Here is a 24,707-nt window from a genome sequence, read left to right as displayed (position 1 = left end):
TTTGTTCTTTTTTGCTTTATCTTTCAGCTTGAGTAGCTTGAATCAATTCCAAGGGAGATGTTTATTCCACAGTCTCTTAAATTAGAAAGTTAATTAGCCAATCTGGTTATACATTTAGTTGAAAGCTTTCCCCTCTTTATGGTGATTTGATGTAGTTGTTCAAGTATTTATTTATACCAGTAAAGTTATATTAAAAATTAAGCAGAATCAAGTGTATGTTAACAAATTTGATCAGTCATGTAAAAGTGAGCTATTAACATGCTCATCAATAAAGACTCGGTCAGGTGCAGGCAAATATATCCCAGCAAATTTAAAGTGAAATTCACTTAGGGGATTAAACGTTCACTCCACTCCAGTTCTTAGATTTATCTCTAGCCTCTGCAAGTCTCCCTTGGAAAAAGAGACAAGTGTTAATTAAGGATTGGAAATATCTTCAAGCAAAAGTTTATGTCCCTTTTATGTTACTAGCTATGCTTGTTAAGTAGCTAGGAAATGAGGGTGAACAAAATAGGATTCTTGCCCTTCAGTAGCTTACAGTCCAGTCAAGGAGATCGTAAAGGAGGCAATTTCAGTACAGTATGAAAAGTGCTATATTGGAGATAGGTATGGGTTGCTATGGTAACCAAAGCAAAAATGTCTTCAAAAAGGAAGTGATATCCAAGGTCTGACTTAAGGATGAGTAGGACAGAGCCAAGTAAGGGGCAGAGGGCAGAGCAACGCAAGCAGAGGGATGAAATGAGTAAACGTGTGGTTCTCAGTTGGGGAACTGAAACCTGTGTGTTTTTGACATGCAGGATTAGAAGAGATGAGACAGGACCAGTAAGCCAGGCTTTTGTGTACCATACAGAAGAGTCTGAATGCCACTCTGAAGGCAGTAAGAGCTCCTGAGGGATTTTAAGCAAGCGTCATCATCACAGGCAAGAAGAAAGTAGGTAATACAATTAGTTGGGTAGGTGAATAATGCCTCCCACTACCACCCCCTGCAAATGATATCCACATTCTCATCCCTCGAACCTGTGAATGTTGGTTTACATGGCAAAGGAAAGTCGAGATTGAGGATAGAGTTAGGTGGCTAGTTAGCTGACCTTGAGATGGGGAGGTGATCCCAAATTAGCCGGGCAGACTCAATTTAATCACAAAAGTAGAGAGAGACGGAAAAGTCAGAGGGTTCTGTGACTGCGGAATACGGTCAGAGTGATGCAATGTCGCTGGAGAAAGAAAGCCACAAGCCAAGGAACGTGGGTGGCCTCTAGAAGCTGGAAAGGGCAGGGAAATGGGTCCCTCCCGAAGGAGTGTAGCCCAGCGAGACCCATATCAGACCTCTGACCTACAGAACTGTAAAATAATAAATTTGTGTTGTTCTAAGCCACCAACATTGAAGTAACGTGTGACAGCAGAAATAGAAAACAAATATATTAGGAAGTTCTTATAGCAATAATCCATGTGTGAAGTAATTGTGGATAAAAAAAAAAAAAACTGTTGATTTGATAAGTGTCAAGGAGGTAAAACCAAACTGGAACGCTGGCTCTGTTAACTTACTAGCTGTGGCCTTGAAAGACCCTTCTTAAACCTCATCAATCAGCTTCGAGTTCAGTACCTAAAAATTGAGCACTATTTTGCAGGGTTTCATTTCACTTTCTATTTTTGTGAAAGCAGTACATTAACATTAGCTTTAAATTTCAAATAGAAATTACATGCTACAATACAAATGAATCATGAAAATATTATGCTAAGTGAAATAAATCAGACACAAAAACAAATATTTTATGATTCCACTGATATGAGACATCTAGAATAGGCACATTCATTGAGATGGAAAGTACTAGAACAGAGGTTACCATGTTGGGGGTGGGGAAGAGGGTGAGGAAGAGAATGGGGAATTAATGTTTAATGGGTACAGTTTCGACTTGGGACGATGAAAAAATTCTGGAAATGGATAGTGATGGCTGCGCAACACTGTGAATGTACTTAATGCAACTGAATTGCACACTTAAAAATGGTTAAAATGGTAAATTTTGTGTATACTTTACCACAACAAGAACAAATATAATGATTTAAATGCTAGCAAGAGAGAAGTGGAATTTTTTAATGGATTCTGCTTCATCCACTAATACAAGTCAATAAAGCCTCTTTGCTTGAGTGTTAGACTTTAAAAAATGGCTAAAATGATATACTTTGTTACATATATTTAACCACAATAAAAAAAATTAGAATAAAAACAGCAGTGTATTACCAACTCTAGGATCTAACCCCCAGAACAAAACCTTCCATTATTTTAGCTTTTCTCCAGGGAATTATGTTCACACTTTAAAATGATATGCTTATCCTGCTATCTCGTCAATCTTAGGTGTCTTGATGTTGACTTTCAATAAGAAAGACCAGGATTTAACTATCTTAAATACACACACTTATAATCTGGGAGATCAGGGAGTCTGCTCCTTACATAGATTTTCACCCAAACACCCTTTTGTTTCCAGATGTATCGCTCACCTCCTTTTTCACAGGGGCCTGTTTCTGGGGTGCTAGGGCCCCAGCAGGCTTCCTTCTTCCTGCTACTCCCATTCGCAAGGACTAAATTCTCTAAGGAAATAGTTGACCATTTCCTTTCTATCTTTCAAACTGCTTACTACTCTTGCCCATTATCTTCTCTAACTTTACAGCCGTATCTTCGTGATTGTTTTACTTCATTTTTGTGATCTTTAATTGAGGAGAAAAAACAAACACGTATGTTCCATCTGCCATATTTTACCAGAAATACTCCACGGTTGCTTTTAAGATGAAATGAACTAATACAGGTAAATAAGATAATGTAGGCAAAATGCTTTGCAAAGTCCCTGACATCTAATAAGGTATAATCAAAGCAACAGTAAGGTCCTTAACACCACCATCATCAATTACCCAGCAAAAGGTTGTTAGTGTGGACCACAATGGAATTTCATAAAATACTGCTTACAGGGCACCTGGGCGGCTCAGTCGGTTAAGCGTCTGTCTTCGGCTAGGGTCCTGATCCCGGGGTCCTGAGATCGAGTCCCGCCATAGGGCTCCCTGCTCGGCGGGGAGTCTGCTTCTCATTCTCCCTCTGCCTGCTGTTCTCCCTACTTGTGCTCACTCTCTCTCACTCTCTCTCTCTCTCTCTCTTGCTCTGACAAATAAAATCTTTAAAAAATATATACTGCTTACAACAGAATATCACTGTTGATTTTCCAACATTAATAGCATCTGATCAGGAATTTGTTTTTCTTTTTGTTGTTGTTGCTGTTGTTGTTTTAAAGATTTTATTGATTTATTTGAGAGAGAGAGAGCGAGAGAGCGCATGAGGGTGGGGAGAGGCAGATGGAGAGGGAGTGGCAGACTTCCCCACTGAGCAGGGAGCCTGATGCGGGGCTCGATCCCAGGACTGTGGGATCATGACCTGAAGGAATCTGTTTTCTTAAAAAAAAGTAATTTTCACGGTGTAGTTATATGGTAGAGTGCTCTGCAGCCAAAAAGGATAATCTAGATTACCAGAAACTTTCTCACCCTTTAGGTTTCACTTTCTCTAAGAGGCCTTCTCTATCCTGAGAACCCTCTCCTGCACTAACTTAACATGATTCTCTTCTCATTACATACTATTTCTTTCCTTTATAGCTCTAATCAGTTTTAAAGTCCCCCATCTTCTTCCCTGCAACGTTTCCCCCTTTCTCTTTGTGTCTTTAATTGTGTTTTGTCCCTAACCAAACTCCTCCTGACAAAGGACCATGAGAGCTGTCTTACCAACAAGGTCTGCTCAAGGCCAAATGTGGTGCCTTGAATGACTGGTCTGAATGAGTTGAACGCCAGGTGTAACATTAGAGAACATATAATGAGATGCTGTGTTTGGAGAAATAAACACATGGAAGTAGTTTGTAAACTGCATTAGTAGTGGTGGGATTTGGGGAAGGTTATCGGCATTTTGTAACTTCTCTATCCTAATACTGTTACTACCACTACTAATGAATAGTTATTGAATGTTTTACTAGGCATCAGAACTTCCCTAAGATAATGGGCAAGAGTAATGTTTACAAGGCATCAGAACTCTCCTAAGTCCTAAGTCCACTCATACATTTTCTTATTTAATTCTCACAACAACCCTATTTACTCTCATTACACCCATTTTACTGATAAGAAAATAACTGCGGAGAAGTTCTGTAACTTGCCCAACTGGGGACGTCTGCTGAAATTCAAACCCACAGTCCAAGCTCAAAGCCCTTGATCTTAAACCACTAAGCTATTTATCACGTGTGTGTGTGTGTGTGTGTGTGTGTGTGAGAGAGAGAAAAGAGAGAGAGAGAGAAGAAAATGTACTTGCTAAATTCTCAACTCCTGTTTTAAGAAACTGGGGGCCAAGTTGTTTTTGCCAACAAAAAAGTTTTTCTGAAGCTATAAAGACAGCAGTGGCTGAATCACTAGAATGGCACCTGCCAACTTGATACAAGTCCACAACCAAATCCCCTCACTCACACTTACCTGGCTCTCTGGAGGCACAGGTAAACCAAGGCTTCTATATTGTACCAAAGCCAATGTTCTCCAGTCCTAACGCGAGTGTGGGCTATGTCCTGGGAGACCCAGAATATGAGCTTTTTATCCTTTAAGGGCAGAGAGTCCACAATAAACATTATAAATATCTTTACAATGAATTGTATGTATGCCTGTGTGACTATTAATCTTTACTTGAACTCTCTAGAATTTACATGAAATAGAGTGGCTACTTTTGAATATGGTTCCAGCATGAGCCCCTTCCTGTATATTTCCCAGTTCTTTAGTTCTATGTCTGGATACCTGATTTATTAGCAATGTTACAAATGTAAATGGAATGTATCTTGACACTTTCAGTTGATATTGATTGCAAAATAACCAACCTCTTCAGCAGAGATATTTTGTTTTCCCTCATAAACCTTTTATTAAATGGGAACCACACTTGGGAAATATTTGCACCTCTGCTATATCATCAAAGACGAATGTTATGAATCATCTGTATCATCTTTTATGTTCTAATTTTGCTTTTACAGCTGTATAGATTTAAAAAAAAAGGAGTAGGAAATGGAAATCAGGTATCAAGAGAATTATCTGAATTTCCAACTTCCTCCACTCTATTAAGCCCCTGGGGCATTGGTCTATCCAAAACTAGATCAAAGACTAGATCCTAGAGAATGGCTCCTATTAATTAAGTACCAGATCCAATATGTAATTATGTCCCTTGGGATTTTGACCAAAGGTTGAAAGAGAAAGTTAGAAAGCCTAAATGTTTGGAAATCTGTGTGTGTGACTTTAGGTTCAGAGGGCTCAAGTGCCTGTGTCAGGCCAGGTGTCATTTCTGCCACTGAAATAAAGATCAAATTGCAAAAACTATAATGACCATGTAGAAAATAATCTCTCTTCAATTATTTTCCTAATTAGTATCTGTCAAAGAATGTCTTTTGAAGCATTTCACCTCTTCTCGTCTACAATTTACAGTTAAAGTGAAAATACAGCATTTCGTAATGGAAGCCTATTTGGTTCCTAATTTGAAGAATCCAATTGTGAAAAGGAGTATGAGATAATCAGGGTATTTTTAATACTGACTGAACATTTGATAGTAAAGAATTATTTTTTAATGTGTGATAATAGTATTGTGCTTAGAAGAAAAAAAGAGTCCTTATCTTTTAGAGCTATATACACTGATGTATTTAGGGATGCAATAATATGTCCAAGATTTGCTTTGAAATAATCCAGTGGGAGTATAGAGGTGATGCAAGACTACTCATATATGAACCACTGACAGTGGATGATGTTTATATGGATGTCATTTTACTATTTTCCCTGTTTTTGTGTTTTAAAAATTCCAAATAGATGATACAAATGATTCATAACATTTGTCTTTGATGATATAGCAAAGGTGCAAATACTTCCCAAGTGTGGTTCCCATTTAAAAGTTCCAGGGTCATGAGATGGAGCCCTGAGTTGGAGTCCCCACTCATCACAGAATGTGCTTGAGTTTCTCTCTGCCTCTGCATGCCCTTTCTCTCTCTCTAATACATCTAAAACACACACACACACACACACACACACACACACACACACACACACACACACACAAACCAAGAAATAAAGCTCTAACACTATTCATATTTCATTTCATTTGAATTTTTATATTTTGCAGCTCTCCACATTCACACTGGAAGCAGGGCAAATCTTTTAAATATTTACTGCATTTGTGCACTATTTAAACTGGTTCTCAACATTGTTAAAGAGTAAGTTTGGTGACTGATAATCAGTCCGTTCTAAATTAACCTAATAATAGGAGTGGTGTTGAGGAGGAGAGGAGGAGGCAGAAGCTAACACAAAAATACTGCAACAATAAGTTCTGATGAGCAGTTCTTTACCAGAGAGAGATGAACTGCCTTGCAGACTTATCATGGTTAAGGGATTCTAGACTCTTACCAGCTTTGGCCTGGGGAACCTGGTTCTGCCAAAGATGCATGATTGGCTGGTAGAAGACAGGTAAGAAGGAAACTGAGAAATTCAGGTTCAAGCTTCTGGTTTTTTCTCCTTTCTTGTTTCCCTCATCCAGTCCTAACCTATCACAGGTTGACACTTCTTTCAAATGATCAGTAATTGGCTACCATTATTCTGCAAAATGGTTTATTCATTCCGATAATTAGAAGAAGTGATAGTATGACTGAACATCAATTGACTGACTGATTTGAATCTATAAACACAATATTACTGAATAACTACATTGCATGAAGCATGGACAGAAATCCTATGGTTTTACAGTACGAATCACCCACACAATAGAAATGCAACAAAGATGGACAGACTCAGAATAAGGGCATGTATCTCTTATTATTTCTTAAATGAACATCCATTTATGCACTCTGCCTTCATTTTTTCTCTTTTATAGCTCAGATTCTTAAAAAGACTTTTTTTATATGACGACTCATCCCACTTTTCCACTCACCTATTGAAATTGGGCTTTCATCCTTACCTACTCATCCAAATAGTCACCAATGACCTTAGTTACTAAATTCAGTGGTCACTTCCAACTGGTAGTCTATTTGATTTCTCTGCTCCTTTCAAAGTAGTTAACCACTTCCTCCTTCAAATACTCAGGGAATTTCATGGATTTGGTGGTAGGTTGAGAAGATATGCCCAAGACACACAGCTTGAGATGTAGCCAAAGGGTGGTGCCTCTTTCTCAGGCTGACTGCCCCACCAAGTAAAGTACCTGCCTAGCTGTCCCACCTGCAAGCTCGTTCCCCTTTGGGTAAGAACCCAGGTCTCCTGCCATTTTAATAGCAAATAATCCTCTTCTGATTTTTCATTAACCTCTCTAGTGGTTCTTTCCTATCTTCTTCAAGAGCTTTGTCCTCTAAACTTACATAAATGTAGACAATTTCTTCTGTCCTATTATTTATCATTCTATACCAGTGTTTGTAAAGAGTGTTTTTAAATCACTTGCATCAGCATTAGAGACTCTAGAAGTTCTTATTAAGGATACAATTTCCAATGTCACCCTAGTGAATCAGCATCTTGGGGATGGAGACCAAAACTGCATTTTAAGTCACCTCCCAGTTAATTCTTACAAAAAATTCAGGATTTAGAATTACTGTTTTACATACCCTGGGCAATAGTATCCAGCCCGATGACCTCAGTTACTATTTATATACTGGTGACATCTATCTCCCTGTTTTCAGATGTCAACATTCCACTTGATGTCTCACAGGCAACTCTTAGAATTTAAGATGTCCCAAACTGAACACTCTCCCAACCCTACTATCCTTCCTCTTGTTTCCCCCAGTTCTCAAAATGGTTCTACCAGAGGCCCAAAAAAGCAAAAGTGACATAGCTGTTCCTGTGTCCTCTTTCCATTCACTCTCTCCTTAAGACTCTTGACTCCTATTTCTCACCACACACAAGTCACTCCCTAGTTAAAAATATTATCATGTATTGCCTAAAACTCACTGGCTTCTGGTCAAGCCTATCTCCAATCCATTCCCCACAGTGAACATGGGAGTCATCACTAATTTGATCAAATTACTCCCATACATAAACTTTTCAAAGCCTCCTATCTAACCCTTGGGTGAAATAATTTCGCTGACAAACCATTTCCTACCTTATCTGCTCCCATATTATCTCTGCAGATTTCTCTCTCTTTACTTCACTCCACAGCTATAACTGTCCAATATAGTGGCCACGAGCCACATGTGGCTATTGAGTACTTGAAATGTGGCCAGTTCAATTTGAGACAGGCTCTAAGTGTAATTCACACATTAGCTTTCTCAAATGTGGTTTTAAAAAAAGTAAGAATGTCTCATTAATAATCTTTCATATTGATCACATGCTGAGATGATATAATTTTAAATATATTAGACTAAAACATTCCTTTTTTTAAAAAAGATTTTATTTATTTAGATGAGAGAGAGAGAGATCACAAGCAGGGGGAGGGGCAGAGGGAGAAGCAGACCCCCTTGCTGAGCAGGGAACCACCGCGGGGCTTGATCCCAGGACCGCAGGACCCGAGCAGAAGGCAGACACCCAACTAGCTGAGCCACCCAGGCACCCAGACTAAAACATTCCTAAAAGTAATTTTACTTGATTCATTTTACTTTCTTAATGTAACTACTAAAGTTTTTTAAATTCCATAGGTGGGTTGCATTATACTTCTACTGGGTAATGCAGGTCCAGAATTCCATGATCTAGCCATACGGAAAGACTTGTTACTTCCTCAAATGTTACATTTTTCCTTGCTTAAAGTGCACTTCTCTGCAACCCCCTCCCCTTCCCATCTTCCTTTATCCCCTACTTGTCCTTCAGGATTTAGTTTAATTATTGCTATGAGTTTCCCTGCCCTTTTCCTTTTTCCCCAAACCAATTCTGGGTGAGCTGTGCTTTCTACATGCTTGCACATACAGCACATAGCTTGCACTGTATTACACTTGTGGTTTGCTTACCCCCAACCTGTGTCTCCTATACTCACCGATTGCTTGTTAGCAGGACTGTGACTTGGTCAGGGTAGTATCCTCAGATTGGAGTACATTTCTTGGCGCAAAGTAGATACAGAGTAAATACTGGTAGAACGGCTGCTGGAAGTGACTTCTCCAGCCCCAAGATATGAAACGTGACTGATAATAATATGTGTGGAAGGAGTCATGAATTAATATTGTCTCTTCATTCTTAACCTATCAAACCCTATCTTCCAATACCCCCGAACCCTCTCTTGCTTCTTTTGTCACTTGCCAATCTTTAAAACTTTATTGGTTAATTCAAATGAGTAAATAATTGCAAAACAAAATGAACACAACTTTCGTCTTCTAAATATTTTTAAATTCCTTTATGGCTAGAAGATATTCACTGTGAGAAATATTACCTATTCATTGGAAACCATTTTTATAGCATTTCTGAAGATCAAGTCTTTGCAGGAATTTAAATGAGACCTAAAATCAAGTTATTTTCTCTATGATCCTACACTGCTGGCATTCAGAGAAGTTTGGAGTACATCAGAAATTCTGGCATACCCACATTATAATTAACATTCACCACATTACTCTCCGTTAAAAAGAAAAAATTAGGGTACAGCAAATATAAACGTGGTAAGAACAGAAAGTAACTATTTTCTCAGTCTCATCAGATTATAAATTTTAAGTGGTGTCTTCAATGTTCATCCAATTTAACTACTCTGGGTTGTTTTTGTTGTTTTTTTTAAAATGCTTTGGGTCCTTTCATGGCAGAGCCAGAACTTTCAACTATCTGTGTTTTTATGCTATTAAAATGTCTACAAGACTTACAAATAGTAGGCCTCACCTTGATTTGAGGTCCGACGTAACTGTTTTCCTGCTTCCACTGCTTTACCACTTATTTACTTCTCAACCCACTGTTATGTTTGTGTTCACCACACTGGTGAAATGCTAACTCAAAAGTCATGACTGAGCAGGGCTATGTGAACGAAACACAGAAGCCACTGAAAGCACTCCCAATGGCTAAAGCTGGAACGATTTGAGCAACAAAACAAATGCAGTTTTGAATTACAACCCAAAGTATAAAATAAATATCCAAGAGTCCATACTGATAGAAATAAATGATTAAATAAATTTTAAAATGAGGGAGAACAGGGGTGCCTGGGTGGCTCAGTCGGTTGAGCATCTGCCTTCGGCTCAGGTCATGATCCCAGTTTCTGGGATCAAGCCCTGCATCGGGCTCCCTGCTGAACAGGGAGTCTACTTCTCCCTCGCCCTCTGCACCTCTCCCTGTTCATGTTCTCTCTCTCAAATAAATAAATAAAATCTTTTTTTTAAAAATGAGGGAGAATAGACAAATATCCCCTGCAGAAAAACTCCAGATAATTATGTAGATACTCTGTCTTCAAGGAGGGGGGGCATAACTCCCCACCTTACGTGTGGTATACATAGGAATTCCTTTCCAAGAGCACAGTATGGAAAGATGGGGGAGGGAGTAACTTTACAGTGGGGGAACTTGACAAACCCCAACTCAGCCAGGTGATCAAGGTCAGCATCAACAGTGATCAATTATGTTGATAGTATGTACCTTTGATATAATGTGATTAAAATAGCACTTTTACCTCTGTGGTCTTCCTCCCTAAAGTTCACAACCCCAGTTTAATCATGAGGAAAACATCAGGACCATTCTACAAAATATCTGATACCCCTCAAACCGTCATGGTCATCAAAAACAAGGAACATCTGAGAAACCGTCAGAACCAAAAGGAACCTAAGACAATTGGACAACTAAGTGTAACATGACAGCAATGGATGGGATTCTGGGACAGAAAAAGGACATTAGGTAATAAGGAAATCTGAATAAATTATGGACATCAGTTAATAATAGTATACCCATATTGGTTCATTAATTTTAACAAATACATCATGTCAATGTAAGATGCTAATAGGGAAACTGGATGTTGGGCATATAAGATGTTGGGCATATAAGAACTCTCTGTAAAATCTACCATTTTTCTATATATCTAAAACAGTTCTCGGGGTGCCTGGCTGGCTCAGTCAGAAAAGCATGCCACTCTTGATTTTGGAGTCATGAATTCAAGCCCCATGTTCGGTGTACAGATTTTTTTTTTAAAGATTTTATTTTTAAGTAATCTCTACACCCAATGTGGGGCTCAAATTCACAACCCCAAGATCAAGAGTCACACACTTTACCTACCAGCAAGGCACCTTTGACTGCCTTGGCTTATCACTTTATCTTTCAGGAAGAAAGAAATCTTACCAATTCCTAAAGCTTCAAGTATGACCTTCATGTTGAACACTCCCAAGATCTGTATTCTAAGCCCAATCTCTCTTTTAAAGGTCAGACAATATTTCCAACTGTTCAGTGGACATTTCTAGCTACAGACTTTCAGGAACATTAAACTCAATATGTCCAAAGGAGAAAACCTCATTTTGAACCCTAATTTTGTGGTTCCCTTTGTGTCCTCAGTCATGATTAAGAGCATTATAATTTCCCCCAGTGATCTAATGAGAGCTTAGCATATATTCAATGACTGTTTTCTTTATGATCATTATCCTCTCTGGTTTCATACAAATATTGTTTAATTCTATTCCTACCTGCTCCCTTTACTCTCAATGCATTAATTTTTTTGAATAATTACCAATCCATCAATCAAAACTTGTGGAGGCTGGAGGTATGCCCAGAACAGCTGAGACCACCAGTCCTGACAGAGACAGTGATATGGAATGTCATTATTTTGTGTTCCTGGAGAAAGAAATGGGTCCCCAGATTGGAGCAAAAACCACCACTGTTTTTTAGGGCCCTGCCAGAGAGGCAGGGTGATCCCCACAGTGGGCATGAAAGGCAACAAATTGCTTCTGTCCATTTCCTATGTGCAGCTTTTAAAGAAAGGTTTCTCCTAGAATCTGGCAGCCCATAAGCATTGCAGTATGGGATCCCTGTCCCTGAGGCCTGAGAACCCTTTGCCAACATTTCCCAAAGATAGGTCACGGTTTACTGACTGCCACGTGTCACTGGGAAAATTCTCCTTCAGCTTAACTATGGCAGATCATTGCTGTCTAATCAAGCCATTAACCATCCTGTTAATAACCACCCTGTTAAGTGAGACAATATAAAATTATGTACACAGGGGAGGCTGTAGCTAAGCCCCAAATGGTAAATCTTTCTTTGATTGGTCTAAACCAAATCAGGTGGTTCTCAAACTTTTTGGTTTCAGAACATTTTGGTACTCTTAAAACTACTGAGGACTACAAAGTACATTTGTTTATGTGACTCATATCTATCATTATTTACCATTTTAGAAAATAAAAATTAAAAAAATTTAATATATTAATTCATTTAAAAATAAAAAAATAAGAAACCCATTACATATTAATGTAAATAATAGTTTTATGGAAAATAACTATATTTTTCAAAAGAAAAAAATCTTGAGAAGTCTGGCTTATTAGAAAATATAGATGTTTGTATCTGCTTCTGCATTCAATCTGTTGTTTTGGCTGAAGTACATTTAAGAAAATACAACCTCATACAAATAAGTAGTTAAAGAAAGTATTTTAATAGCCTCTTCAGAAATTTTGGATATCCTTCTTTGAAACAATGCTAAAATTCAAAAGTGGTAGTTCCTCAAAGGTTAGCTATAATAGAGAATCTGAAAACTCATCAGTGAGATTGCATATTGTTACCTTTCAATCTTTTAGTCTATTTTGGTTTCAAAATGGATCTATTACCCATAAGCGAATTGTGTAACCTGCATTAGTCATTGAGAAAATACTGTTCCCTGAGTTATGCAGATCTTTCAAATGCTGACACCATTCATCATACCATACCAAAAGATCCCTTTTGTTAATATCAGCACTGACATCATCAGAAAAATGTTTAAGTACTAGGAAGCTTTCAAGCTCAGAGTAGGGTATAAAAGTTATCCAGTATTCTAATTTTCACCTGAAAGCTTGAATTTTCATCATTTGCAACAAATATTGTCAGTCGCTTTCCTTAAAATGACAGGCTTATTTCTTCTGTTCATCTTCAAGAAAATGTCTGCAAAATACCCAAGTCTGAATAACGGTATGTTTGTCTGTCTTTCAGGTTAAAAAAATAATAATAATAATAATAAAGAAAAGTGTTCCATGAAAGCAGCAGCCATTTCAACTTAAAACTCAATCACACAGTATGTGACTGAAATAAGAAGAGCACTTGGACCAGGAGATAACAGCAAACTTTATATCCTCTATGAGTGCCTGGCAGTGAGGCATACCAATGACTGCTAGCACATTTTGGTGCCACAGCCTTGATTTCTACTGAACAACTGGGAGTATTACCCACCATTGGTCTTTGTATACCACCAGTGGGGTGAAGAAGGCAGATGATATCTTTGTCAGAAGGAAGGATTTTAACCTTGTGAACTCCCTAAAAGGATCTGTGTCTCCAAGTTTCCATAACCCACTGCTGAGTTAAGCCAATATATTCCATTTCATTTACCAATTAGTTCTGGATTAGGTATGTGACATAATTCTAGCCGAAAAGCCAATGGGGCCTCTGGGAAGGTTTCTTTCTTCTAATAAGACATATGGAAACAAATTTCCGTTTTCTGCCTCTGGACTTTGTCTTCTACTTGGGACATCTAGAAATAACCTGCCCAAGGGGACAAACAATACACTTTTGGAATTTGGAAAAGTGAAAAGATGGAAAACATCTGGGCAAAGTGATGTCATTGATGAATCAATAAATTATTCAACTTTTTAACTACCCTATCTTTAGAATTCTTGTTATGTAAAATGATAATTTTCCTTAGGGTTCAAGTGACCTTTAGACGGGTTTTCTGTTCCCTAAAGTTCAAACCATTTTTACTCATACATAATCTTACACTTCCTGCCAATCCATCACTATGCAAAAGACCCCAAGGGCCTGATCACCAGAGCTTGACACATTCCAAACTCCCTGAAATGGGCAAGCAAAACAAAATTATTACCAGCCATGTAACTGTAGCTGGAAGGAGGCCTGCCAAGTTGAACAACTAGAACAGGTGTCTTATACGGAGACAACTCAAATAAAAAGAGACAATATTCAATATTAATATAAACATAAGAACCATAAAAGGGATTAGAATAGAACACCAAAAATTTAGGGACTAAAAAACATTATTCCTGAATTATGGAGTAATCAGGATGAGAAAGCAACCAGGTGTTCAGAAGCAAAACCCCTGGAAAAATCAAGTGTTAAGAAATCAAACCATAGATTATGTAGTAGACTCATAGGAAAGTATTCATTGTTTTGTGTTATCACAACCAATGTTCTCTACCACTGAGATTGAAGATACGGTCCTGAGTAAGAATAGTAGTAAAATATATTTGTGAATTATTAGGTTACAGTAAATAGTTTTCAAACTAAAATAGACCTATCTTTTGACACCTGCATGTGGGTTTGAAGATTTCTAATTCAATTTTTTTTTAACCTTTGAATCTCATACTGTAAGATAAACAAGGCGAAATACTTAAAGAAATACATGAGAAACAAACTTATCTTGTAGATAGAAAAAAATATATATCTATGTTTTTAAATTTCTCCTATCTACTTCCCGTCTGTGTGTCTGTAAAAAAGCAGAAATGGTTCACAGCTATTTGTATCTTGCAAGATCAAAGTTCCTGCCTCTACAAGAATGTAGCCCCCTGCATAAATACTGGCTTTAAAGAAAATAGCAATCTCTATAAAAGTCAACATTCAACTCCTCTATGGTATAATAATTCTATAATAAATGACATACAGATATGCCTTAAGCTCAAAAATTAAATACTATTGAGTTACTTACATATTTTAATTTAGACTAGCTCTAGAATGAGTAGACGTTACCACATCAAGATCCTTTATTTTAGAGGTTTCAAAATAAAGAAGTGCCATCCTTCTGTCACTAGAAGGGGTCTAGAAATGGTCTAGATTCTAAGAGGACTAGATGAAATCATGATTCTTAATTCACATTAGCACATCAAGCACTACAGTTGTTTAATAAAAGGAAGGAGAATGAGAGCTGAAGCCCTTTCTCTCTATTTGACATTACCACTTTAACTCAACTTCATGGAAAATGTTTTGATAAGAACAACAAACCATTTAATTTCTCTGGGCATTCCTTATCTCAAATCAAAAGCATGATAAAACTCCTCCTATCTGCTCTCAAAACAAAAACGAGTAACGCAGACCTCTAAAATCCTTGAACTGAGAGCCTAAGCAATGAAGATTATGTTAAGAGCCACAGCCATTGTATGATGGAGCAGCTTCAGTAATCATGTTTATAAAGATAATTAGTATATACAGTAGTAAGTGTATCTATTGAAGTTTTCTATCCTACTTCATAAATAAAATCTAATTGTTTGTCCTTTATAAACATTGATCAGTATATCCATAAAAGTTTTCATTGCTTTCAATGTTAGAATGTAGTAAAATTCACCTTGTGATTATACTTTCCCCACATACTGTTGCAAATGCACATAGATGTTACATACTGGTAAATATTCTTTGTTTTTTTGAGATTTTATTTATTTATCCGCACGTGTGCACACGAGAGAGAGAGAGAGAGAGCAGGGAGGGGGCAGAGGGAGAGAGACAAGCACACTCCCCACACGAGAAGCCCTACGTGGGGCTTGATCCCAGGACCCTGAGAATTTCTTTAAGCAGCTATACAGCTTGGGGCTAAGATATGTTTGGTGTTTAATTAGAGATTGAATTTTTTAATCAGAGATTCAATTTGACATTCTAAACATAGATGTCAAGTGAAATAACTAGTTTAATCCTTCTAGCAGTAGTATGGAGATATTTTGTCTCCAAATTGTCCCTTTCAGTCAGGTGCCAAGGAGAAATTAATATGAAGTTACTAGTAGCCTTGCTAGCCATCAGAAAAGAAATTTTGCCAAGTCATTTGCATAAGTGTAAAGCACTTGCCATGACATACTTGAAAATATTCGGTGAAAGAGTCTCCTCCACCTGAGACTCACATGCTGCGTCTGTGGCTCCATAGCTGTGGTTGTAGGCAGACACCCATGTTGATTTCGAATCACTGGTGGTACTGCAGTAAATAATCCAAGCAAAAGATGCTTATGCGAAAGTAGTAACAGATATGAGATATATTTTGGTGGTAGAATTGATAAGACTTAGCCTGGATAATAATGTGGGGGGGGGGGATGTGGGTGGGAGGCCAAGGAACTCTTTTTCTGGTATGAATAAGTATATAGATAGAGGTATCTTTTACCAAGGACAAGATTGGAGGAGGAACAGATTTGGAAGTGGAGGTTGGGGGCGGGGGAGGGGGGACGCAGAGACTTACCAGTTTGAGATATTTTAAGTTTGAGATACCTGAGACATCTCAGTGGAGATGTCAAGTAAGTAATGGAATATCCAGGTCAAGCTCCAAAAAGAAGTGTGAGTCAGATAATAAATTTGGAGTTGTCAGTGTTTAGATGATATTCAAAGCCAGAAGTAAGATTGCTCAAGAATAATTGGAAAGCATGTAAAGAAAGCCCAGGATCTCTGCCTAAAAAACTTGAAAACTTGTCCTACCCTATTTTTACTACACTAATTTGTCATATATTTAGGTCTCTCTACTTAATTTTTTCAAAAGACTTTTCTTGACCCCATAGTCTAAATTAGGCACCCTGACCCCACAATATGTCCTCAATCTTTTTCTTCCACGTGTTTATCATAATTTGCAATGAATTACTTGTCTTTATTTATTTTGTATTTGTCTTTCCATTAGAATGTATGTTTCTTGAAGACAGAGGCCATTTACTTTTAATTTGTATCCCCAGTGCTTGGCATATAATAAATAGTAAGTATTAAGTAATGAATTAAAGTGGATGTGGATATTAATTGAATGGAGGATGAGCCTGCTAAGGTGATAACAATTTAGCAGTTGTGTGTGTGTGTGTGTGTGTGTGTGTAATTGACATTAATTACCATTTATCTTGAACTTTCCTAAGCGAAGAATAAATTAAAAAGCAAAGGAGTCAAGCATTTTCATTTACTCATTCACTCTCTGTGGAAGGTCTGTGATATATGAATGTTTATGCAGAAGTTTCTATGTTCAAAGTACAAACAATTCATCAACTGTACAAGTGTTCTATCATAAACTCCCAGAGTTTGGAGCCTGTGTTATTCATCTGTAACCTCCCTCAAGGTTCTCTTACACATGATGGGTAGTCCATAAATGCTTATTGTTTCAATGCACGCTTTGTTACAGTAACACATTTATTCAGGTATTTCAGTTATAACTTTAGTAAACAAGGTGGTATAACATAGATTTTGCTGACATTTTGCTTTTACTCAAAGTGCCCTCTTTGTAAATGTTCCTTACACCAGCAGTTCATTTCTAAAGTTTATTTTAATAGGTCTAACTCACAGATTTCTTCCACAAGGGACTTAATAAATTACCCAAGAGGAGACACTACCAGAAGTGTGAAGTCAACAAAATTGCATACTGACAGCAATCTGTTCCCACCTTTGGCATTACTAGTCTTCCCTAAAAACACCGGTTTTTTTGCTGCCCTCAGTTTTAGAGATTTTCAAGGCAACATCTGGCCATTCAGTATACTATGTACATATATTTATCTTCCTTCTCTCAGATTTCCCTGTCTTGTTTCCATTTCCTTCTCAGTCTTATTTCCTATTGTATAAGAACATGTCTGACTGTGGGTAATACCAATTTTTTTTCTAAGAGTCCTAGAATGTTGGAATTGGCCTGTCTTTAGAAGTCTCTCTTCCTTACTTTCCGGCTACTCAGGTAATTACATCATCTGCTGGATTTTGTTAATTTGGGTAATATAATTGCCTTTCGGGTGTGTTGCTAATGGTGGGAAGCTGGTACTCCTCAAATCACATCCCCAGGCCTCTGGTACACAGAATGACATAAACCAGCCACTCACTGAAATGAGCGTCTTCATTGTTCATGCCATTTTAAAATGGAAGAATGGACAATTATTGAAGTTGTAGCTATTTTGTTTAAATAAATCACTTTGTGGGGTATGAGTCATCGAGGGAGGTTTTTGCTTTTTGTTTTAGTGCAGATTTCTAGATGCACCATTTCGAAATGTTTTGAGAGACAGATGAGGAATAAAGTATCCAGAGTCATTACAGCAAATTGGAATCTACATATATCCCTGGTTAAAAGCTCCCAATTTAGATCACTTCTTAGGTAACAGTGAGCCCTTAATTTAATATAGAAAGGTAATATTTTAAAATACAATTTTAAGGCAATCTTTGAGCTGTTGAGAATTTACTGATGCATCATCATGAATTTATTTTCCCCAAGAAACACAGATTAATGCTTTGAGATAAAAACAGCCAAGGGACATGGGAAGACATTTATGTGCAAGGAGAGAAATTGTATCTCCAGGCTACAACTATTTATCCACTTTCCTGCCACTAAAACTTACCAGCCAGTTTGTGAGCCTGAGAACAGACGAGTAACTCTATATAGAAAAATCTTCTCTTTGGGGAACATTTACTCAGGGAAAATATTACCCATTGATGATATTTTCCCTGACATCTTTTTCACCCTTATCTGCACTTCGCACAGTTACTCCCCAACTGACACTTTCTAATTACTGTCTCTGCTCTGTGATAAGAACCCCTAAAATCTAGAAGTAATACGGTCTTTAAAAGGAAGCTCTTCTATTTTCATTTCCACAGAATTAGAGAAGGCTTGAGTTGTTTTTTTTTTAAGACATTATACAGATTCGTAAACCATATTTTGTGGCCATGAAAAAAAGTATTGTTTTCTCTTTTACATATCAAATTGAACTTTTCTTTCTTACTCTCTCATCTGAAAGCTTCAGGAACAAAGCCATCAAGAAAGAAAGTCAGAAATTAGAAAGTCAGAGAGAATTAGATTCACTGCTGTTAGTATCTGAGTGAGGCCTTTTTACCCCCAGGGAAGTCTGACAAATTTTAGGCTTTCTGAGCATATGACTCCTATCTCCAGGGGGAAAATAAAGAGTACAGAACAGAAAAAAATTTCAGAGGTTTTCATTTCCTCAGGATAAGGAAGGCCAGGACAGAGCCTCCTTTGGAACTTTTAAAGACCTAGACCTCTGTGAAGATTACATTTCCTCATACATTGTGTAAAGCAAGTCAGTACCAAGTTATAAATGCCAAAGATGCAAAACTTACCTGCATACTTAAATTAAGAACTTCTCTCCAGTTTGCTTTTTGTTTCTTCCTTTCACTTATAAAAGTTTAGGTAAGTTTATCGTTGCTGAGCTTTCTCCAATTGTTTGTATCCCTGCCTGCCTTGCTGGCAATCCAGAAGGGGCAGAGACCTTCCTTTTTATTTATTTCATTTTTTACTTTGATTTTTTTTAAAGATGTTATTTATTTTAGAGAGAGAGAGAGAGAGAGAGAGAGAGAGAGACAGCATGAGCAGGGAAGGAACAGAGGGAGAAGGAGTGGTAGAGAGAATCTCCAGCAGACTCCATGTTAAGTGCAGAGCCCGACCTAGGGCTTGATCTCATGACGCTGAAATCATGACCTGAGCTCACCAAGAGTTGGACGCTTAACTGACTGAGCCACCCAGGTGCCCCCAGAGACCTTATTTATACATGCATTTTCTTTGCTCATCTCTCATCCCAATGCCTTGCACTCATGGATACCTCATAAATGGATGGGGATGGCAGGTGGTAAGGAAGCACTTCTGATGTAACTGGCTGATCAGAATAAGTAGTGAACAAAGTCTTAAATCTGTAATGCCTTACTGGACAAAGATTGTGACTTTTCTCAAATATATGTTATTAGTACTTTTTAAAATTGCCTTTTCAAAGTTTGCTAACTTGTGAGTACAAGGTTCACTCTTCCCTCCTCCTCAGTAAGCAATTGACACACTTGGTTTTTGTTTTTTAATTTAATTGTATTTATTCTTTTAAGTAAACTCTACCCCCAACATGGAGATTGAACTCGAGATCCCAAGATCAAGAGTCCCATGCTTTACCAACTGAGCCAGACAGGCGCCTCTGTGCATAGCGTCTTTAATTAATGGAAACAGGCTTTCTTTTATGCAATGGATACAACCAAAGGGGTCACCAGATTTTGACTGCTGAATGATCTTTCTCCTTTATCTTCTTCCTGACTATAAATTTTCAGGAAATAACAAAGATTTTATTTTAGATTTGTCGTTGGTCTAATTTTTCCCAATCTATATACCTAAGAGGGGGTGTATGTGTGTTTGTGTGTGTGTGTGTGTGTTTTGAGTTCTACATTTTTAACAAATGACTAAAACATTTATTACTTTGATGGAATTCTTTAGCAATGTTACAAGTATATTCACAATGTTTTCAGGCCCTTTCATTTTCAAAGGATGAAAAAGCAAGTTGCTGAGAAACACGATCATATAAATAAAAGTATATAATACAGTATATTCATTTTGGCTCATTTAAAATTTGAAAATAAATCATTTTATAAAGGCAAAAGTGTTTTTCTTTTCAGGGCCAAATTTCTGTCTGAGAGGCAAAGCTTACAATTAATGGGCTACCTTAAACTTTAGCTATATAAAGCCAAAATAAAAATTACTCTAGATGTGGTATCTGTAGAGTACCAGTCATTTGCTTCACAGTAAATATTTGGTTTAGTATGGCCTCTTTTGTTTAAGAAATGTATACCAAGCCCAAAAGGATACATTTACTCCTAGTACAAACAATCTGCTTACAATAAGTTACATTAATACTGGGCAAGGTTGGAGTGGCAGGGGTTGGGGAGAATCTATGTTCTTCTAAAAACTTATAAGATCACCAGCATAATTCTAAATGAAGCTTAAATAGAAGTATTAATATACAACTTACACTTAGGGGGGAAAAATCCTATTATTGATAAAACAGTATACTCAAAATCAGTCACGTCACGAAAACACATGCCCTTGTGTAATTTTGGCAGAACAGCCTTGAATACAATGGACTTTTTTAGAATGGAACTTTTTATTGAATGGATCTCAAATTCCATTATAATGACATCATGCATTTATACAGTTTTTCACCCTGACTTTCCTCATAGTTCTCTCAACGATGGTTTCTGGCCTTAGCTGTTGCAGTCTGTGTTATCATTGCTTGGTGATATCTCTGTGGGATCTCTAGCTATTGCCCTTTCTGCTTGTTCCTAAGCCCAGACATCAAACTTCCAAACTGCCTTCTGGCTTTTATTTACAAGTCACTTTGTCACACTCATCACAATTTCTCTTTCAAACACTTGAGTTTTCCTTAAACCCTCTGCTCTCAAAATATTACCTTGACCTGTGCCTGGGAGGCATAGCTGATTAGTAGAGGTTTTCGTATTGCTATGTGATGGCCTCAAAATGAAAATGTTCGCTTTGGCAGACCTATGTAACCCAAAACACTTCTGGTTATGTTGGAGTGTTTGAACTTAATGGAGAAATTCCAAATCACTCATTTTCTAAAAAAGTGCAATAGGCACAATATTAAGAACCAACATGACATAAGAGTACAGATTTAGAACCAGACTGATCTGAGTCTGAATCCTGATGTCACAATTTTCTAAGTAGGAGAAATTATTTGTCTAGGCCTGTTTTTTCATCTGCAAACTATTCTTACATTACAGGGGTCTACAGAGATTGAATGGGATAATGTTTCTAAAGCCCTAGCATATTTTCCTATGCATGGTGAGTTGGTCATTGGATTTATGATGATCACAGGTAACTGTTTTATAAAAACACAATTTTGCAATACTCTGGAATCCCCACCCCCGACCCCTTATCTCTCTGCTCTCAAAAAATCATCAGTCATCAAAGTCTGCCTGGCCACACAGTTAAAAAAATCCACCAATTAATATCTATATTTCCAGGCCAAATTCTGTCCCAGTGGTGGATCACTTCATACTTTAACTACTACAAATGAATTCTGGGTAGTTTGCACATCTCTGAATTGGTGAAAATTTTACCAATTAGAAAAAAAAATTTTTTTTTTTCTAATTGTGCGGGCCCTTTACTTTTTATCCTTAATCCTACCTTCTGCCACTGCCAAATCCTCTATCTGGAGAACTGAATCAATTGATGTGGGGATGTTTCAAAGCATTTGGAAATAATAACAGAAGGAATATGACTCCCTGTCTATAGGTAGCTTCTAAATTGGTGTGGCTGACACTTCTACAAAGATATAAACAGCCCTTTGCCCCATACTGTGTTCAGTACCAAGAAAGTGAACTCCATCAAATACTACCTTCAAAGAAATCAAAGAACTCAAAATCCATATAGCAATCAATTTCCAATTCCAAATATGCTTTTAAAATTTCAGCTAATTTCTAAACATGTATTCTCGTAGCAGCCTTCTAAATATTTCACATTATTAAACATCTAAAAATACATGGCATATCTACATTTATTACATAAACACCTAAATGATGTATATTCTAATTTTGCTTATCTAAACAATTTAAAAAGTCACTCGTGTTAAAATAACTCTCCAATAAGCATCATCATTGAGCATAATGCTGTCAAATTTACTAGTGCTAGTCAGACAGCTGATTGTCAAAAAGAAATGAATAGGCCCAATGAATAAATTACATCTTGAGTGCTTCTGATACAAGTTAAAACTACGGGTAATCTGTGTTCTATTTGAAAAATATTAAATCCACACTTTTGAACTCTACTTATTTTTGGAGCAAGGACTCTCCGGTCCCCTGCACTGATCCCTGAGATACCAGACTCAGGCAGGGATTTGAGAGGAAAGAGCAGAGACCCAGCAAGTAGGGACTATAGCAAGAGACAAGTTTTCAAGAAGGGGGGTTTTCGAGTTAAGCAGGTAGTTGCTCAGTGCCTGGCACACAGCAATACTCAATAAACTTTGGATACATTCATTTCTTCTGTGTTTTGTTCACTCTATATCCTTGGCACCTAAAATAATAACGTCCCACATGTATGGTTCAAAAATAATTATGGAATGAATGCCTGGGTCCTAAAGGGACACTGATGGTGGTGATGACCTTCTTGAATAGGATCTCACGGTAGCAACTCACACAAGATCTGTAGTGGATTTTTGCTGGCAGGGATATGGAATTGGATCCTTAAGTACAGAGTGCTTGCTAAATAGAGGATTTCCTGTTTAGTGCTCCATGCTTTAAAGATTCACAGACAGATATCACAACCTCCAGACAACTTGACTACCAAATTTAACTCTAATCTATTATTTAACCTTCTTCTCAGAAAGTTTTGCCCCATATCTCATGTACATCAATTTACAATTTAATCCCTTCTTCCCTTGCTCCAAACTCTGAGGAAATAGTTATTTCTATAGTACTTTCATCTACTGTGAATGGAGTAACCATTTGTTCTTCTTTCTCCAGGCTAACTCAAATATACTTTCATGCCTCAGCTATTATTTCTGGCCCTTTAATTATCTTTGTTGCTCTTTGAATGTTCTCCAGGATTTTAATGTCTAAAGTTCTGGAGCCCAATCTTGGACATAATATGCAGAGACTGGCTGGTGGCGGCTGACACTGAATTATTATTGTATGATCACCTCATGCTTCCTATTCCAGTGTATGTAGACTCCTTTCAGCTTTTGTTTTTTCCATTATTACCTGCTCCGTTTGCAAGTTCATCTTTTCCTACAATTTCTGAGGTAATCATCTTTCATATTGAGAATCCATAGACCTAACTGGTCATTTTCCAGCTTCCGTCCTCAAGTAATTACTTGTTATGAATCAACAATAATTCTTCTCTTGATTGCTAAACATATTATAGTTTTAGCCCAGTGCTAGGGAAATCCGAACAGTCCAAATACAGTATTAATATCTGACTGAAATCCACACTCATTCCCATTATCATCTCTCCATCCCTACATGTGTGCTTCCTCCTAAGTCCTCTGAGTCTCCAAACTACTACATGTGCTACTTTAAGGAACCAATCATTTTTTATTCTATCTTTTCTCCACTACCTACAGCTAATTTCTTTCAGTTTCCGCAGTTCAACACTTACATGTCCTATTGAGTTTACCTCTTGAATATGGCCCTTCCTCCCTATTGCACTCTACCACCTGAGTGCAGATATTCAGCATCTCTAGACTGGACTACTACAGTGGCTTTTGGTTTCTCTCTTTCAAGTCATCGTTCTCCCCCAACACCCCCCGTTTGTCGAAACACATATCATGTCACTTTTTGCCCTAAATAAAAACAACAAAACAAAATCCACATGATATCGTCATTGCTTCACATGCATTCAAGACCCTGACATCACTTGCCTTTTCAGTCCTCCTCTTGCCACTTCTCTTCCCCCTCCATTCCTTCCCAAACCAAATGCTACACCAGGGATGGCAAATGGATCCATTCTGATTAATAGGAAGTAGCTGCCTGAAACAATGTTTTAAGAAGTATCATGTCAGACTGGCCAAGTCCACCATGAAGGGGTGGTGACAATGGCAACGTCCATGTAATATATTTACTGTCCATTTACAGACTGACTATTTACATTTCCCTAACCCTTCACTTGCTTTTTATTTCCTTGCCTTTTTATTTCCCTAGGACTGGTCTTTTTTTAGATGCGAGTCTTCCCTTTCTCAATGCTCTCATAGTTATTTTTTTTAAGTTATTTAATAAATGATATTTTGATAGCAGATGGGCATACAAAAACAATTAGATGAATGCCTTATATTATATGCCACATGTATATGAAAGATCAAAGACTTAAATGTAAAAAAGCAGAGCTGTAAATGTTCTAGAATAACAAGGAAGATTTTTACTTATAGTCTTGGAGT

General features: G+C 37.4%; 1 protein-coding gene and 1 long non-coding RNA gene across 5 annotated transcripts in view; one reads left to right on the top strand and one right to left on the bottom strand.

Moving 5' to 3' along the window:
* SLC39A10 (solute carrier family 39 member 10) overlaps positions 1-24,707 on the bottom strand; it is a 141,896-nt gene that overhangs the window by 82,538 nt on the left and 34,651 nt on the right. For 2 of the 4 annotated variants that reach the window (XR_003518999.2, XM_027588501.2), the window contains exon 3: positions 15,917-16,030. The exons of the other annotated variants lie outside the window; for them this stretch is intronic. Coding sequence is in view for 1 of the 2 variants with exons in the window: in XM_027588501.2 (XP_027444302.1) it covers positions 15,917-15,980 (64 nt within the window). In the remaining variant the exon portion in view is untranslated. The remainder of the gene's footprint in view (positions 1-15,916; positions 16,031-24,707) is intronic. 4 annotated transcript variants of the gene reach the window in all.
* On the top strand, positions 813-13,584 carry LOC113919433. Its single transcript, XR_003519004.1, has 3 exons — positions 813-928; positions 10,600-10,797; positions 13,063-13,584. It is a non-coding gene; the product is annotated as an uncharacterized LOC113919433 (long non-coding RNA).

The sequence above is a fragment of the Zalophus californianus genome, chromosome 3 (genome assembly GCF_009762305.2).
Source record: "Zalophus californianus isolate mZalCal1 chromosome 3, mZalCal1.pri.v2, whole genome shotgun sequence".
NCBI lineage: Eukaryota > Metazoa > Chordata > Mammalia > Carnivora > Otariidae > Zalophus > Zalophus californianus.
Note: the sequence above shows the minus strand (reverse complement) of the source record. Positions and strands in the feature narration are given on the sequence as shown.